The sequence below is a fragment of the Hyperolius riggenbachi genome, chromosome 10 (genome assembly GCF_040937935.1).
Source record: "Hyperolius riggenbachi isolate aHypRig1 chromosome 10, aHypRig1.pri, whole genome shotgun sequence".
NCBI lineage: Eukaryota > Metazoa > Chordata > Amphibia > Anura > Hyperoliidae > Hyperolius > Hyperolius riggenbachi.
The window spans coordinates 33,975,285-33,991,738 of NC_090655.1; the positions used below are offsets into that span (position 1 = coordinate 33,975,285).

General features: G+C 44.2%; 1 protein-coding gene across 1 annotated transcript in view; it reads right to left on the reverse strand.

Moving 5' to 3' along the window:
• Positions 1–1,924: 1,924 nt before the first annotated feature.
• The window catches only part of LOC137536636 (olfactory receptor 6F1-like), a 55,650-nt gene continuing 41,120 nt past the window's right edge, over positions 1,925–16,454 (reverse strand). Inside the window, exons 2-4 of the mRNA XM_068258886.1 lie at positions 11,526–11,580; positions 2,824–2,911; positions 1,925–2,562 (exon numbers count right to left, since the gene is read on the reverse strand). Of these exons, the coding sequence (XP_068114987.1) occupies positions 1,925–2,562; positions 2,824–2,911; positions 11,526–11,540 (741 nt within the window). The 5' untranslated portion in view covers positions 11,541–11,580. The remainder of the gene's footprint in view (positions 2,563–2,823; positions 2,912–11,525; positions 11,581–16,454) is intronic.

Consider the following 16,454-nt stretch of genomic DNA (forward strand, 5'->3'; position numbering starts at 1 on the left):
TTGAATCCTCTACCGGTTTTTTTTCCTATTGAGCCATACAGAATTGGGTATCTTGGCCTGATGAAGGGCAGACTTACTGTTATAAAAGCCCGAAACGAACGTGTGTCGTTGCCTTGAAAAAAACAAATACCCATAAAGCTACAACTTTTTTCTAAGTCAAAGTATGATTCTGTTTGTTACTCTGGCTCCATGAGGACCCATTGTTTGAAATTCAAGAACCGTGTTTTTATACATTTTCTACTTTTTGATATACTCGTTTTGTATATGTGTCAATAAAGCTTTTTCCATGAGGAATCTTTTGTGGTGATCCTGAGATTGCATCAACTATATGAGTCCTTCTCTAAAGTAATATACTGGTTATGGCGGGCAAGGTGGACTGCCCCTAAAAAAGGACTGTGTTTTGATCCTTCACAATATAAAGGACCTTACCCAATAGTACTCTTTAACCTTGGTAGTGTGAACCCAGCCGGGTGTGCAATTGCCATCATTGAGAGTGATTTTTATGGTTTTAAAATTGACACATTGGTGTTTATACAGCTTTTTCTACTTTTTGAATAAAGCATAGTTTGGTGAAGTTGATGCAGAGTCTGTTTCCTTTAAATGGGAAACGGTTTGCAGTGGAGCCCTGCAAGGGGCAGTATTACATTTTGTTATCAGTTTACATATTAATGACGTAATAGTAGATGGAAAAATAAATTTATTTTGCCATCTGATTATCAACACTTAGCTGAACAGTGACATTCTACAGAATTATCTTCGTATTTTGGCATGTTAATGAAATGAACTATATGGAATGCAAGTGGAACCATCAGACTTAAAAAGGTCTTGGCATCTGAAAACACAGATACTTTGCCTCTCACGAGCCACGATGAGGTACCACCAATGACTGGGCTAGATGGCATCATGAATGTTTAAAGCAAACCTATGACTTTTATAGACAAAACAAATACATACCTCAGTAGAGAAGCCTCTAGATCCTTCAGAGAATTCTCTGACGCTTCTTGAGCCAACCGCTGGTCACCAGGACCTTTTCTTCTTTGTGGCCACACCTCTGTTAGTGAATGAGCCTGGCCACATTGTGTAGGCACAGTGGCAGCCTGCGCAGTAGCAGAGCCACTTGTTCACGGAGGAAAAAGTTCTGCACGTGCAACTCCCTGCTACTGCGCAGGCACGCACGGGAGCGCAGCCCTGCATACCTATACAACAAGCCCTTGTTGAATAGGTTCAGAGTGTTCCAGCGCAGTAATAGTGTGCTCGTGGGGGACGGGGGAAGCCTCAGGACTATCCTTTGGCACCATTTGCTCCCCATAGTAGATTCACCTCCCTATAGTAGATTCAAAGCGCTGGAGGCACCATGCTCGCTTTGAACTATCAAAAGCTGCTCCAGTTTTATTGCTTGATAAAGTAGACAGAGTCCCACGAAACGCGCCACTTTGCATTATTGGAATACACTATTAAAGATTTTTATTGCTAATTTTGCATTGAATTTTCTATGGGGAGGTGAGTACTACTTCCCCTTTTTTTTATTTATTTTAATATTGCTTTATTCTGAAGGGGCGCCCCTATTTCATTGTTACATCATTTACTACGGTGGAGGGGTATTTTCCCCATTTTTTCTGTCCACAGAGAGTGACATCTTAATATACCTAAAGGAGATGGGTCCAAAATCCCTTACTGCCTATACTGTGATTGCCTATTGGTAACCTACACTTGTGAGTATAACTGCACGTTATTACTCCACCTTAAACTTTTTGTGAACATACTACACTATTGTAGGCTCTCGATTTTCCCTTCATATCTTATTGTAGGATGGAAGTTCACCAACTATGTTAGTCCTTTGTGAATATAGCTTCTGGGCTGACTTTTAGAATACAAACTCCCCATGAATTCCAACCTAGTGATTATTGTTATTGAGTAGGCTGTGCTACGCCTTGATGGAATACAAGACCCCCAAATAATCCAGGAAATGTCTGTTCTTATAAAGCACTTTTAAGGCCTTTTTTACCTCTTTGTTTCTCAAGCTATAAATAAGGGGATTCAGAGCTGGGGTCACAACACAATAGAACACTGAGACAGCTTTGTCTATTTCATGACTCTCTTCAGAGGATGGCCGAACGTACATGAAGATCACCGTACCAAAGAAGATGGTCACAACAGACAAATGTGACGTACATGTAGAGAAGGCTTTGGAACGGCCAGAAGAGGAGGCTATTCGTAATACGGTGGATATTATGAAAGCGTAGGACACGGTCACCAGTAGTAAGGAACTAAGAACTACAACGGCAGAAACCATTAGGACAAAAGTGTCTAAGAAGGTGGTATCTGGAGCAGATATCTTTACCAGTGGGCCAACATCACAGAAGAAATGGTTGATTATTTTAGACCCACAAAATGGCTTCCAAGAGAGGACTATGGTGGGTACTGTTGGAACCATACAACCACTTACCCAGGAACCAAATACTAGTTGGCAACATAACCGATGGTTCATTACGGTGTTGTAGTGAAGCGGGTGGCAGATGGCGAGGTAACGGTCAAATCCCATCAGAGCTAGAATAAAGAATTCTGTAGTGCCAAAGAGAAAAAAGAAGTACATCTGTGTGATGCAACTGTTAAAGGAGATTGCCATATTTCCAGATAATAGATCAGAGAGCATTCTGGGTACGGTGACTGTGGTGTAGCCTATCTCAAGAAAAGAGAAGTTGTTTAAGAAGAAATACATGGGTGCTTTCAGAGATGAGTCAATGTTAGTGAGTGAGATTATTATTATATTCCCTAGAAGGGTCAACACATAGATCAGGAGGAAGAAGATGAATAGTAAGATACCTTTATCTCTTTCATTAGTGAATCCGAGGAGCAGGAACTCATCTTCCCAGCTTCTGTTTTCCGGAGCACATCGCCTGTATGTGTCAGACTGAACAGAAATATAAAAAACATTTCTTAAAGTGAACCTGAAGTGATAATAAACTTATGAGTTAATGGGTGATACATAAAAACATAAGAATCTTTTCTATACTACAAAATGTTCTATTTAAAGTTTTATAACTTTATGTTTTAGATTGCATCAGTCTGTCACAACTGTTTAGAATCTGCACTCTGCCTTTTAGGCTGAAAAAGGTACTGAAATTATGACTATATGAACTGTACTTCAAGTAAAACCTTGTCATCTCCTTATTCCCTGACCGACATTAGCCTTTTAGCTTCTCTTTACTTCTCAGGAAACAGACTGAATTTGACAATCTGTCAACCAACTTTTGCATAGATAACCACTCAAGTATTTTAATATTACTGTACTGGAAAACAGAAAGGGACTTCAGATAATCTCTAAGTAGAGCTTGTACCATATGTGTATACCGTTGATTCATAATGTCGAATCAGGTATGCTTTTAGCCTTTTTTTTCAGAAAATATTAAACTGTCCTCAGCTTGATTTCTTAGGATTTCATGGTAGGGTTTGTGAATTGTAAATATGAACCTGCTTATTGGTGTTATACATAATTTGTCTTCTACTTGTAATGGATTGCGGAGACACCGCCGCGAGGTCTGACAGCGGGACGGCGGATTCCGCGTGCAGACCGGCGGTTTCTCCGCAGCAGCATGCGTCTGGTTTGTCTGAGCCTAGTAGTGCACGCAGATGGAGAGCTGCGCGCACACTAACAGGCAGACCCTTTATGCCAATAGGAGCTTGTTCAGGGGCTATGGCTAATAGTATTAGAGGAAGAGGATCAGCAGGGCTGCCAGGCAACTGGTATTGCTTAAAAGGAAATAAACATGGCAGCCTCCATATACCTCTCTCTTCAGTTCCCCTTTAAATGGAGGGGAAGAATCCAAATAAAAAAAAAAACACAGGTCCTTCTTTTCAGATCCTTCTCTGTATCTAAAAATCCCTCAGCTGTTCTCATGTGATCTGTGAGAAAAGCAGGCAGGGCAGAAACAAACAGTAAATCATTCCTCTGTGAATGGTGACAGAGAAGTGGAACCTAGCTACATGGTATAGCACTAGCCTCTAGCACAATGCCGACACAAATTGTTACAAACAGCTGATAAACCAGGCATTTTTTCACACAGGCTGTGATGAGAGACTTCTGAAAAGCTTTCTATTGTTGCTGGCTAAAAGCTCTATAGGTATGTGGGGTTTACAGAAGAACAGTTTCTTTGATAGTTGTTCTTTAAGGAATTTGTAAGTATTCATCTTCAAATGAGCAGGAAGAAAGGCTAGGTTAACATTACACTAGGTTCCCCACATAGATTTGTACTTTTAAATCAATGCAGTTAAAGAGAACTCATCTCTGTATTTCTATTGATCGTTATCACAACCTGATACATTAAAATCTGCATTATAGAGACCCCGAGGTAGGTCACTAAATTAAAAAAGATAAATGCTACCTTATCTGGGGTGCTGGGCGGATCAGGTAGCTGCCATCTCCGCCGCTCTCCGCCACTCGGTTCACCTTCAGTCTTTCCCTTTTGCTTTCATGACCAGTGCTGGAAGAGCTGCTCTCACAGAGAATCTTGCAGGGAAGCATGGGAGTGGCAGGGGGTGCAGCTGGGAAGAGGGAAAGCTGCCCAATGGCAGCTTTGGAAGGCCTGCAGGAACGCCCCTTGTGAGATTTAGGCCAAGCAGCTTGTAGAGGTACTCTAGCTACTATGGATGTGGAATCTCCATAAAAAGCAGCATGCCACATATACCTGGGACAACATCGAAAGACAACACACAGTTGTTGCCTTTCATACCCACAATTATTTTAATATCAGAATTGTTGGACTTTACAACCAAATATCTACTTATGGTGAAACTGGAGGAGACATACAAACAGGAGTGTAACTAGAGAGGGGTAGCACCTGCGATCACAGGAGGGGCCCAGGGCTGTGGGAGGCCCCAGCTACTAACCTTCTCTATCTCTGATACAGGGGACTTTAGTTTAGATCAGGTGTTTTTGTGGCTACACTTGTTATGGGTGTGAAGTTTATGATGGCCTCACTTGTTTTATGACCTTTGTGAGATGGGCCCCAAGGCCGTGAAGGACACCAAGGGGAGGTAAAGGAAGGGTTGTGAACATTGTCCCTCCCCCCATGGGAGTGGCAGGGGGTGCAGCTGGGAAGAGGGAAAGCTGCCCAATGGCAGCTTTGGAAGGCCTGCAGGAACGCCCCTTGTGAGATTTAGGCCAAGCAGCTTGTAGAGGTACTCTAGCTACTATGGATGTGGAATCTCCATAAAAAGCAGCATGCCACATATACCTGGGACAACATCGAAAGACAACACACAGTTGTTGCCTTTCATACCCACAATTATTTTAATATCAGAATTGTTGGACTTTACAACCAAATATCTACTTATGGTGAAACTGGAGGAGACATACAAACAGGAGTGTAACTAGAGAGGGGTAGCACCTGCGATCACAGGAGGGGCCCAGGGCTGTGGGAGGCCCCAGCTACTAACCTTCTCTATCTCTGATACAGGGGACTTTAGTTTAGATCAGGTGTTTTTGTGGCTACACTTGTTATGGGTGTGAAGTTTATGATGGCCTCACTTGTTTTATGACCTTTGTGAGATGGGCCCCAAGGCCGTGAAGGACACCAAGGGGAGGTAAAGGAAGGGTTGTGAACATTGTCCCTCCCCCCCCCCCCCCCCCCCCCACAAAACAAAATTTCGCTGGTGGACCCCAGGAATTGTAGTTAGGCCACTGCACACAAATTAACTTATAGCCTAAGGCATTGATTTTGATCAGAAAAACTATCAAAATCAGATCGGACATGTTAGAAATTATGCATCTGCCAAAAAAAGCTCAAGGTGTATTCCCAGCATTACATTTCCTCATTAATCTCAAGATACAATCACACTCGGAAACTTTGCTCATCCCAAGTGACCCTCTTGTCCTCTAGCTTGGTCACCTCCTCTCACTCCCGCATCCAGGACTTCTCATGAGCACCACCTCTCCATTGGAATGCTCTCCCCCAACCTGTCTGTCATGCTCCAACCCCAGAAACCTCGTACTCTCATAACAAACCTGTTTAGACAAACCTATAATTTGCTATAGGTAGCATTGGAGGTTCACTGCCTTGTCCACTAAGGACTCATTCAAACTACAGCTAAAAACGCTGTTAAATGCATCCTACGTTATCAATAGGATAGGTTTACATTGTCAAATGGAATATATATGCACAAAGTTGACCTGCTGCATTTTTTCTGCAGCCACAACAAACACAAATCAGACACAATACAAAGCTATGGTAGGCTTCCCACTGCATGAAAAATGCTACCTATCTTGCAGAAATTCAGCATGGACGAGACTACTGCTCATCCTATCCCTGCTCATCCAGCTGACCAGGAAGTATAGGGCTTCCTATTGGTATGCAAAAGAACCAATGGGAATCCTCCTGCTACAGAGAAAATCATCATCGCTTCCAAGTGGACCAATGAGAATCCTCCCTGTTGCTAGGTAGGATTCACATGGTTATTTTGCAATCCGGCAGACAGGTGAGTGGACAGGTGGTGATGCAAACGTAGCGGCCCATGTGAATCGCCCCAGCTCATCTGCTCACATCCTAAACGGATGCACTTACTGTGCCGTTTACACATACATTGTGCTTGCACGATAACGTGAACACGGCCTAACTCAAGGATCTCAAACCTATTACCATCTACATCAGAGGTCCCCAAACTAAGGCCCGGGGGCTGAATGCGGCCCCCTGAGGCTTTTTCACCGGCCCCCCTTTAAGATGTACTACATATAAATGCGGTCCACTGCATCTTTAAATATTGGGTCTCGCAGATAGAATAGCAGTGCTGATACCATCAATCCACAGGGAAGCCAGCGAGAAGTCATTCGCTGGCTTCCAATCCAATTCTGCATCAGGTGACACTGCTGTCCAATTGGACGACAGGTTGCTCCAAGTATGCTTCACTGTCTTGTGAAAAGAGGTTTTTTTTTTACTATCTGCACATGCTGTGCTGAGGCATAAAATCTGCTTTGGTTAAATAGGAGACAAAAGGGCTGCACATGTAAACAGGTAATAGTTTACACTACATAGGTTCAATGTAATGTTTTCTACATCATATTATGTATACTCCGGCCCCCCATTAGTTTGAAGTATGTTATACCGGCCCTTGACCAAAAAAGTTTGTGGACCCTTGATCTACATTGTAAGCTCTCAAGAACAGGCACCTCCTCCTAGTGTTTTTTTATTCTGTACCAGTATTGGTGAGGTCTCAGATGACAGATCAGCTATGTATGATGGATGTCCTGATTGTACAGAGTTTTGAACATCTCATGTATCTATGTTCCTATATTCCCCACTATTTGTTTTGTACCATGTGCAGCGCTATGGAAGATGTTGCCGCTAAACAAATAAGAAAAAATTAAAAACTGAATCAAATGCAGTGAAGCTTTCTATGGTCCAGGGGGAGCATTGAACAGCTCTTCAGATCACAACTGTAAGATAATGGGCCTCAGGAGGAATTATAGCTCCTATGAGCCAGGCTATTCATTGCAATTTCCCAATATGCTCTTGTGGTTTGGCTTATCTGACATTTAATTACTGCTTAATATAACTTTGCCTTCTTAAAACAAAAGTTATTTATATTTAGCATTGCTTTTGTAGTAAGAGGGCTTTTTAGTCCTTTTTAGTCCCCTAAACTCTCTTAGGCCTGGTGCACACCAAAAACCGCTAGCAGATCCGCAAAACGCTAGCAGATTTGGAAACGCTTTTTCTTCTTTTTCTGCAGCGTTTCAGCTAGCGTTTTGCGGTTTTGTGTAGCGGTTTTGGTATAGTAGATTTCATGTATTGTTACAGTAAAGCTGTTACTGAACAGCTACTGTAACAAAAAACGCCTGTCAAACCGGTCTGAAGTGCCGTTTTTCAGAGCGGTTTGCGTTTTTCCCATACTTAACATTGAGGCAGAAACGCATCCGCAATCCAAAATCTGCAGCAGCCCGGGAGTATGCGTTTCTGCAAAACGCCTCCCGCTCTGGTGTGCACCAGCCCATTGAAATACATTACCCTAGCAGATCCGCACCCGCAAGCGGATCGCAAACTGCAGCCGAACCGCTCTGGTGTGCACTAGGCCATAGTGGTTCTAGGTCACCATGAAGCCACCTGGGTACTGTCTATTTTAATTGCTGTTACATTTCACTTCAGCTGGTTGTTTTCACCTTAAAGTGTCAGCCACAAAATAAAATTCCATTTAAATGCTGCACTGTGTTTATAATGCTGCCAAGAACCTCACCCTGCAGTGCATGCTCTTCAATCAATTCAGAAATGCCTCGGCTGTAATTATCTTATCTCATTCAGCCAGGCTCTATTCTCTCACTATCACCCAAGACATTCATAGAGGGAAGCTTGTCATCTCCCGTCCCACCTTCCTGATTGGCTGAGCACAGTTTAGTGTGAAGCTGCTAAGTTGAAACCTGATCCTATGCTCACACGTGTTTACAAGCAAGCCAAAGATGACATTGCAGATTGAAGGAGAAAAGTAAGGGAGGAAATTACATCAGAATTAGTTTCAGTCTGTGAGAAAAAGAGATAGAGACTGCCAGAGAACAGAATTCTCTTCATTTTCTATATACAATTCACTGAAATAAAAACGTGGACAGTACAATATATCTGTTATGTAAGTAGGTCAAGTATTTATCTACTTATATATGTGTGTTTTTTTTACTGGCATAGTATGGCTGACCCTGCTGCTTTAAGGATGCAGTAAGTTTTCCCTGTATTGCTCCTTGCATTAATTTGCCAATAACTTTACCACACCTAAATGATCTATATCTTGTTTCTTTTCCACAAATTAGGCTTTTTGAGGGTGATACTTTCTTTTACATGTTTATTTTTGGTAGCTGCGGGGGAGGGTGGGGGTTAATAAGCTTTTATTAAATATTCTATTTTTTACTTTAATTTTACTTACTTAGTTACCAGGAAGTGCTTTTTTATTTTATTTTTTTACACTTTGATTAAACTTGAACTCATGGTTCGAGGCATGTTGATTCAGTCACAGGGGCTTCAGTTGGCTCGGGGAACACATGATCCCCTTCACCAATCGATCCCCTGTAAGTGCCACCTGGAACGAGCGGCAGGAGCACGCGCATGCACACGCTACTCGTCACAACAACACTGGACGCAAATACACATCCAGACTACAGCGTCTCCTATGATTAATATTACATTTGCCGCTGTAATTACCAGGTCTACCATTTTTTGCATTATGTAATGTGACAAACACCTGCCACCATACAGTTCTATTCCACTAGAGGCTTCTGGAGTCGAATCCATTGCCATCCATTGGTCATTTTGGATGCAGCCTGTTGTGGTATGCGCTGGCCCTCTCCTCGCTGTTACACATTTTGCCAGCTGCTCTCAGGGTTATACATATGTTGTTTTAACTTGGGTTAGGCAGTTTGCCTGCATCATGGTGCAACTGTCCAGTATATTATACCTTGCATGCAAACTATAGAGGAAGCTAAAGTTCCTCCATAGTATAATAAATGTAGCATTTGTTTGGATGCAGGGCATGCATTCTTAGCCTAATAGAGATGGTGCATGCCTGAGAGATTAACCAGTCAATTGCAGCATGTTTTTAGGGATGCGCAAACGCCCCCCCCCCCCCCTTATTTTTTTCTATAGTATATAACTACAAGGTTGGCTAATCCGTATTCCTGAGTTTCCTGTTTGCATGGTAAGTAATGGTTTATTAGTAGTTATGCATATGATTTGCATCTGATTTGAATGTGAAGTGTGCAGATAGCCTATTAGAGGTGCTGCACATGTGAGCTGTGAGCATGCGATACAGCTCTTCTCTGCAAAGCCTCACTTTACTTCCTGAGCTGATCAGGAAGTAGACTGAGGTGCTGCAGAGAAGAGCTCCATCACACGGAAGCAAGGTGAGTCTCCCTGCCCAGCTGCTGCTGTCATTTCCGTAGGGGAGGGGGGAGCCTGAGGGGGGGGGGGAGTCGGGCCTTCCTCCCCGCCACTGTGTGTGCGTGCTGTTCCCCCTTCCTGCACTGTGCCCCCTCCTGCCCCTAAAAATGGCCCTAGTCGAGCTCCAGAGTCGTGCCCCCCCCCGGCTTCTCTCCCTGCAACTGCATTGCGGGGGCGATTGTTAGCCCTCTGGGGTTTGCATTAGATACCAGGGAACTAAATAGGGGAGGGGGGCAATAGACATTAGGGAACTGTGTAGGAGAGGGAGGGGGGCATTAGTTACCAGGAAACTTTATAAGTGAGGTAGGTGGCCACTACACATTGAGGTTGGCCCGCGACTTGGTCCCAGTTCAATTTTGGCCAATTTTGTATTTGAGTTTGACACCCCTGAATAAATCAAATGAGTAATATTCGTATAAGAGAAAAAAAATTATGCACAAAGGTAGGTCGTCTTACACACAATCCCACACACAGTGCTGTAGTGGAACACAAATCTGTCCACATCCAGGTATTGGGCACTCCCTCTCTAAGGGTCTATTTTCAGTAGGATATACATTTTGCATACATTTTTGCTGTATGCAAATTTTTTATGGGTCGAACAATCATTGCATGGGAAACGGATGTGTGGTGCAGAAATCTGTAGCATGCAATCCATATTTTTTCTGCATCGCACCGCATACGAACATTTGCATTCGATGGAAATGACGCCATTGATATTCATTGGTTTCATTTTTTAACCACTTAACCCTTTGGGGACCAGCCGCCTAACCCCCCCTCCCCTCCCTTAAGGGCCAGGAGAATTTGCATGCAGTGGAGGGGAATTAGAGGGGGGGGATCAGGCAGCCAGATCCCTGCTGGTGCTAGCTGGGCATGGTGCCCCTGCTCCAGATGCCCTCCTGTAGCCAGCAGCCTTCACTCATCTTCCAGGCTCCAGCGATGAGCCACTGTGGACCCCTCCGGACTGGCTGACATGATGTCATCAAGTCGCGACTCGGTACTGATGTCAGAGCAAGCGGGGATGCCGGCCAGAGCGGTGGGGAGCGCCGATAGCCAGGGGAACGTCAGGGTGGTGAGTGGATCCTCTTCTTCCCCCCCTACCGCCGCAGCTGTCACAGTGATCACTATGATTCGCCAGTGATCATATGATCAGAAACCATCCGTGATGGCTTCTGATCACTGAGGGGAGATGTCAACAGTCATTTGATCTCCCCTCTCGGGTGCGCACGATCGCATTGGAAGTGGAAATGACGGGCGGCATTGATCATACGCCACATCAAGCTAGAACAGCCACAAGTGCGGCATAGGATCTAATATAGGCGGTCCCCAAAAGGTTAAGGACCACAGGCTCCCCCCCCCCCCCCCCCCCAGTGACCCATTTTTTAAAATTCAGTGCTCTGCAGCTTTAACAGCTCGCTGCAGAGCCGTACGAGGTGGCACACACATTCAGGATCATTCCCAATGGTTCTCTATGTGTTTTTCTTGAAGCATACTGAGGAGTGACTGTGTGGAATGGAAATCCATAGCCTAGAATGAATAGTCCTGCTTATATAGTTCATTTTAGCTTTTGCCTCAACTGATTTTCCTTTTATAACAAAATTATAAATGAAAGACCCTTACCTTGTTGAAGTTCATCCTGTAATACTGATATAGGCAGGAAGAGTATTAGGTCTTTCTGTGGATACAAAAGACATGTTACTGTATTAAATATTTTAGGCAATAGTCTATAACATACAATTTATTGCATTTGTGGATAATGTTTAAAAGTGTCTCAGAGATTACCGGCAGCTTAAATCCTCCCCTTATAGTGCCCTAATGTAGGTCCAGTGAAAGAACGGTAATATAAGTCAGTCGTTTGCCAGGAAAAGACCATGGGCTTGATTCACAAAGTCGTGCTAACTGTTAGCACGCTGGTGAAAAGCCCATTATCACGCCTAAACTCAGTTTAGGCGTGATAAAATAAACTCTAAAAATGGTAGCAGGTGCTCTGGGCTCATAGGTCAACATTTTAAATATTTGGCTGTAGCAGAAGGCAGTTTGCCAAAGGATTGGAGAGCATTGCTATTATGAGTGTGTGCAGGCATCAGTGAAGCATGGTAGAGGTTCCTAGCAAGGTTGGGGCAGCATTTCTGCAAATGGAGTTGGGAATTTGGACAGGATTAGGCCCAGTTCACATTAGCGTTCCAGGTCCGGCTTCCCCGGACCCGGAACGCTCCGTACACAGCGGATGGTGAATGGATACATTGTTAATCAATGTATCCATTCACACTCGTGCGCCGTCCTCATCCGGATCCGATCCGGGAACGCAGCTCCGGGACGATCCGGCTTTTTTTCCAACATGCGCTATTTTTCAGTCCGTCCCGGTGTGGCTGCGGACCCGGGCCGGATCCTGACCCAAACATGCGGCCCATGCTGTGCAATGAGAAACTGATGTTTCTCATCACACTGGCAATAGGACCGGATGCTTCCAGCACCGGTCCAATGCCACTTGGGGGGCCAGGACTACACGCCGGTATCCCCCATGCTTGCGGTGCCTTTCTGGCACTGCAATGTATCTAGTTCCGGCTACTTTATTGTAGCCGGAACTGATACATTCCGGATCCGCAACTTGTGGCCACCGCAGAGACCCGTACGGTCTCTTTGCGGCCCCCGGACCCGGATCCCCGGACACTTGCGGCCCCCGGACTCGAACCGCAAGTGTGAATGGGGCCTAAATGGTGTCCTCAATGCTGAGAAAGCTTAGTAGATACTTATCCATGCAGTACCATCAGGGAAGGGTCTGAATGGTCCTAAATGTATTCATTGGCAGGACAATAATCCCAAACATACTGTCATTGGGCCTGATTCATCAAGCAGCACAATGCTAAAGTAGCGCAGCTTAAAGTGAACCTCCGGACTAAAAATCTACTCAGCAGAACTGAAAAGGCTTGGTGTTTCTTTAAAGGGGAACTGAAGAGAGAGGTATATGGAGGCTGTCATGTTTATTTCCTTTTAAGCAATACCAGTTGCCTGGCAGCCCTGCTGATCCTCTGCCTCTAATACTATTACCCATAGCCCCTGAACAAGCATTCAGCAGATCAGGTGTTTCAGTGGTTCAGACTTTAAAGTCAGATCTGACAAGACTAGCTGCATGCTTGTTTCTGGTTTTATTCAGATACTGCAGATACTACTGCTGAGAAATAGACCAGCAGGGCTGCCAGGCAACTGGTATTGATTAAAAGGAAATAAACATGACAGCCTCCATATAGCTCTCTCTTCAGTTCCCCTTTAACAGTTTCACAGCATCAGAACTTTGTTTTTCTTACCCAAGCATCATTTTTAGCTGCATTTTTATCTAAGCTCTGCCCCAAAGAAATCTGCCCGGGCGGTTTTTCCCTGATGCTGTGCAAAGCATGATGCGATTTCTTATGTTGTTATTCATGTTGCCTAGCAACTGGGAGGGGTGATCAGCACACAGGACAGTTGGAACTGTGTATCATGCTCCCTGTCACCTCCTTTCAACCAAAAAGATGGCTGCCATCATGAAATCAAACATTTGCTGAAATCAAACATTTGCCTGTTCATTTAAAACAGGGTGGGTAAGAGATTATATTACCCATCTACTTTAATTAACATAACGAATGTAACTTAATAACAGTATGTTTGTTTAGGCTGGAGTTCCTCTTTAATGTGCAGTAGAGCCCACTAATCCATGCTTTACAATGCTAAGGAAGCAATGCACGTAAACTAAGGGAAGGCACACTCCTACAAAGCAGTGAGCGCTGCTATGTAAAGCGTGGGCTAGCGGGCTCTACTACACATTAAGCTGCGCTTCAGCAGCGCAGCTTGATGAATCAGGCCCATTATAATTATGGACTATCTTAAGTGTTAACAAAAAGTCCTGGAAGTGATGGTATGGCCCCAATCTCAACATCATCAAGAATGTCTGGGATTACATGAAGAGACAGAAGGATATTGAGGCAACCTACATACACAGAAGATCTGTGGTTAGTTCTCCAAGGTGTTTGGTACAACCTTCCTTTTCTTTCAACAACTGTGTGCATATCTACCTGGAACAACTGATGTTTTGAAGGCAGGGACATAACTAAGAGGTTGCAGCCCAAAGCTGTTTCGAGGTCTCAACTTCTTAACTTTCCCTTCCTCCACTACGAGGGGACTATACTTCAGATCAGGTGTTTTTGTTTTGGCTACACTGTTTATGGGTGTGAAGATCCTGATGGCCACTCTTGTTTTATGACCATTGTGAGATGGGCCCAAAGTCTGTGAAGAGCTCCAAGGGTAGGCAAGGGAACATATGGGGCCCCATCAACGTTCTGCTGTAGTTTGTAGTATAATTTGTAGTTATGCCACCGTCTAAAGGCAAAGGGTAGTCACAGCAAATACTGATTCGATGTAGATTTCTCTTCTATTCAATCACTTTGAATTGTTCACTGGTAAAATAAACTATTAACACTTCTGTCTGTGGAAGCTTTGTTAGCTTACGCATGGATGATGGACTCCAGTCCTCAAGGGCTGAGGTCCTCACACATTTTTGGCACAGCTCAAATTAATTGATGCGACTGAACAGGAAAGCCGTGGTTCTTCAAGTAGAACACATTTCTTCATTTCTCTGTCTCAACACTGGCATGGATATGGCCCTTGAAGACTGGAGTTCGACAACTATGGCTTTCCCAAACTTCCCGTGCCTGCCTAGAAAGTTTGCATAAAATTGTTTAAAACATGATCAGGCCTCTTACCTCTAACCCTGGCATAAATACAGAAGTTGTGTTTTGCACGATTTTTGGAACAAAATTGTTTTTCTATACCCTTCATTTTATGTTGGTTATGAAAACACTGCAATTTACCTTGAACGTGTACTTGAGCCTTATGATTTTTACCGCCTACCTCACCGAACAATAAATATCTTTATAACTCCCCGATGCTCAATTCTCAGTGGCATTGTGAGACAAAAACAAGCTTAAATGTTTTCAAACATAATTACTTTTATTTCTCAAAGATACACTAGATCAGAGCCTCTGAGGAGGAAAGCTATTGTTTCAGAGGGTGATCCATTGGGAGACCCACAACCACCACCAGGAGAAGATAATTGCCTATTGTTAACTCCTAATCAGCACAGAGCATATGAGTGTTTTCCTGCATCCTATGACTCTATGTGTGGTTTGTAGTGTTTCATAGATGACATTTAGGGGACAACTTTAACTTCTGCCAATTTTCTTTTAACCTGGTACTTTAGTTTTGGTGTTGTTTTTTTTTAATTAGAACTTTTAACCATACACCACTAGATTAGCCTGACTAAGCAGAATTAGAAATTTTAGTATTCCAGTTAGAACATCTCTAGAGCTGGTGTCATACTCACCAACCTCCTGCTGGTTTGTCCCAGGGATCAGTTCATACTCTCGCGCGCGCGCAGGAAGGGCCGGCATTTACTGTGTGTTTCGCATGGGGTTACGCCCTTCGGCGTGACATCACCACGCTGTATAGTTTGCACAGGTGCGGACGCGCGTGGCCGTCGTCATGCGGACAATAGTACACATGCGCAATGCATCCATGCATCCGCTTGTACGCATGCGTGGCGTCCTGCCTTTGGCGCCAAGCGGCCTATTTAAACCTGCCAGTCCTGAGCATCATTGCTGTCAGTTCGTGCAGCTTGCTGGGAATAGCCTGTGTCTCTGCCCGCTTATATCCTGATTGATTTCTGTTGTTGACCTCGGCTTGTTCCTGACTCCGCTTGATCTCTGCCTGCCCTGACCTGTGCCTGTTATATCGTTACGCCTGAACTCTGCCTGCCTCGACCCTCGGATAGTCTTACCGTTTTGATTGAACTCTGCCAGCCCTGACCCCAGAACCATCTCGACCACGGTATTGCCTGCTGGTCTGGTACCTTACTTCTCCACATTGCAGTGTTGCTGTTCTCTGAACCACTGTTAGGGCTACCTGGAGCACAACCTGGTGGGCACTAGGCAGCGAAGTCCTTTTGGCCCCAGTGGGCCTTAGGGTGAAGACCCGTGGTCATTCATACCCTGTGCTCTAGGAAGTTCTCACCTCTGTGGTAAGGTTAACAGTATTCCCTGTGAAGCTTAACAGCTGGCAAGGTAAATGTTGTTGTTGCATATTCTCCCACAATATTCAGAACCTTACTCAGTGTAGCTGCAGTAAAGATGCCCATAGATCTAGTGAGGATGGGCAGATTTGACCAAGAGATAGATCACTTTCTGGCTATACAAGCCACCGGCATATTTCAATAGGTCAGATGGCTAGCCTCTAGACCTTTATGCCAATTGGAGCTAGCTCACAGAGAGCTTCACCTTTCTCCTACAGCAGATAGAGCCCACTTCTGCCGATATGGTTCGGTTCAGAGTTCGGAGCAGCAACTTGTGACTGAGATACATGCTTGAATCTTTTAATTTTCTGTACATATATTGATTGGCACAAGTTGAGTCATATTAAAGTGGACCTGAACTAAGAACTCCTCTCTGCTCTAAAATATACACAACAGCATAATAACCTTTAAACAAAAAAAACTAAAAAATGTCTTTGTTACAGCTGATA